Below are 965 nucleotides of genomic sequence, written 5' to 3'. Positions count from 1 at the left end.
TACATATTTGGATAAGAATATAAATCCTTCATCCAATGTCTTAAGAATCAGATTTTAAGACCCTTTCCCTTCCATCTTTGTCTAGTTCAGCAGGGAATAGATCAAACCAAAGAATGTCAAAAATCCTGAGGATGCAGGGGCTCAAGTGGAAAGTGGATGTTTTGAGAATGATGATAGCAACAAATGTGCAAATGTGCTTGACACAATGGATGGATATATGGATTATGATAAGCGTTGTACGAGCCCCCAATAATATGACTTAAAAAAAAATTCTTAAGATGAGTTCAGCTCGGTCCCGCAGGGCGGCCGCGGCTCTGGCGGCGTGGGGACGTTTGGCGTTGGGTGGGCGGCATCCGAGCGCCCACATGAGCCACTGGCATAAAGCGGGCAGCGACTGGGCCCAGGCACGCGTCTTCCCGGGACATTGCGCACCCAAAAAGAAGGGCAAAAACCACATCCCCGAAAGATGGAAAGACTGCCTCCCAGTTGGACAGCGGATGCCTGGGACGCGTTTCATTGCTTTTAAAGTTCCTTTGAAAAAGACAAACTTATTGGGGTTCACTGTACCCATGGCTTAAACAGGACTGGCTATCTCATCTGTAGATACTTGATTGATGTAGAAGGCATGCGGCCAGATGATGCAATTGAATTATTTAACAGGTGCCGGGGAAATTGCATAGAAAGGAAAAACTACATTGAAGACCTTCAGAATGGACCTGCCAGGAAGAACTGGGGTTCCAGTAGGTCCAGGTCCAGTGGTTTTGAAGCATCACCACATCTCATGGAACCAATGTCTACTACGACTCCGTTTGGTCACCAAGGATCTGGGTATAACTTCCATCGGAACCAAGTGTACCCAGCCCCATCCTGGCATTTCCACGCTCAGCCCCAGGATTTCCAGCACCCAGTCAGGACATTTTCACACAATCAGCATGTTTACCAGAGAGGCCTTGCTCCCCCACCCC

General features: G+C 48.1%; 1 protein-coding gene across 1 annotated transcript; it reads left to right on the top strand.

Annotated features, from left to right (window-relative positions):
* Positions 1-278: 278 nt before the first annotated feature.
* On the top strand, positions 279-958 carry LOC123521536 (RNA/RNP complex-1-interacting phosphatase-like; the record flags this gene model as incomplete). Its single annotated transcript, XM_045288766.1, is given in 2 exon segments — positions 279-540; positions 543-958. Coding segments are annotated over 2 exon segments (678 nt in total), but the record flags the coding sequence as incomplete, so codon positions are not given.
* Positions 959-965: the final 7 nt, after the last annotated feature.

This window comes from Echinops telfairi, unplaced genomic scaffold (assembly GCF_000313985.2).
Source record: "Echinops telfairi isolate 266 unplaced genomic scaffold, ASM31398v2 ScPeMD7_2;HRSCAF=8, whole genome shotgun sequence".
NCBI classification, from domain to species: Eukaryota; Metazoa; Chordata; class Mammalia; order Afrosoricida; family Tenrecidae; genus Echinops; species Echinops telfairi.
This window is presented reverse-complemented; position numbering and strand designations above follow the sequence as displayed.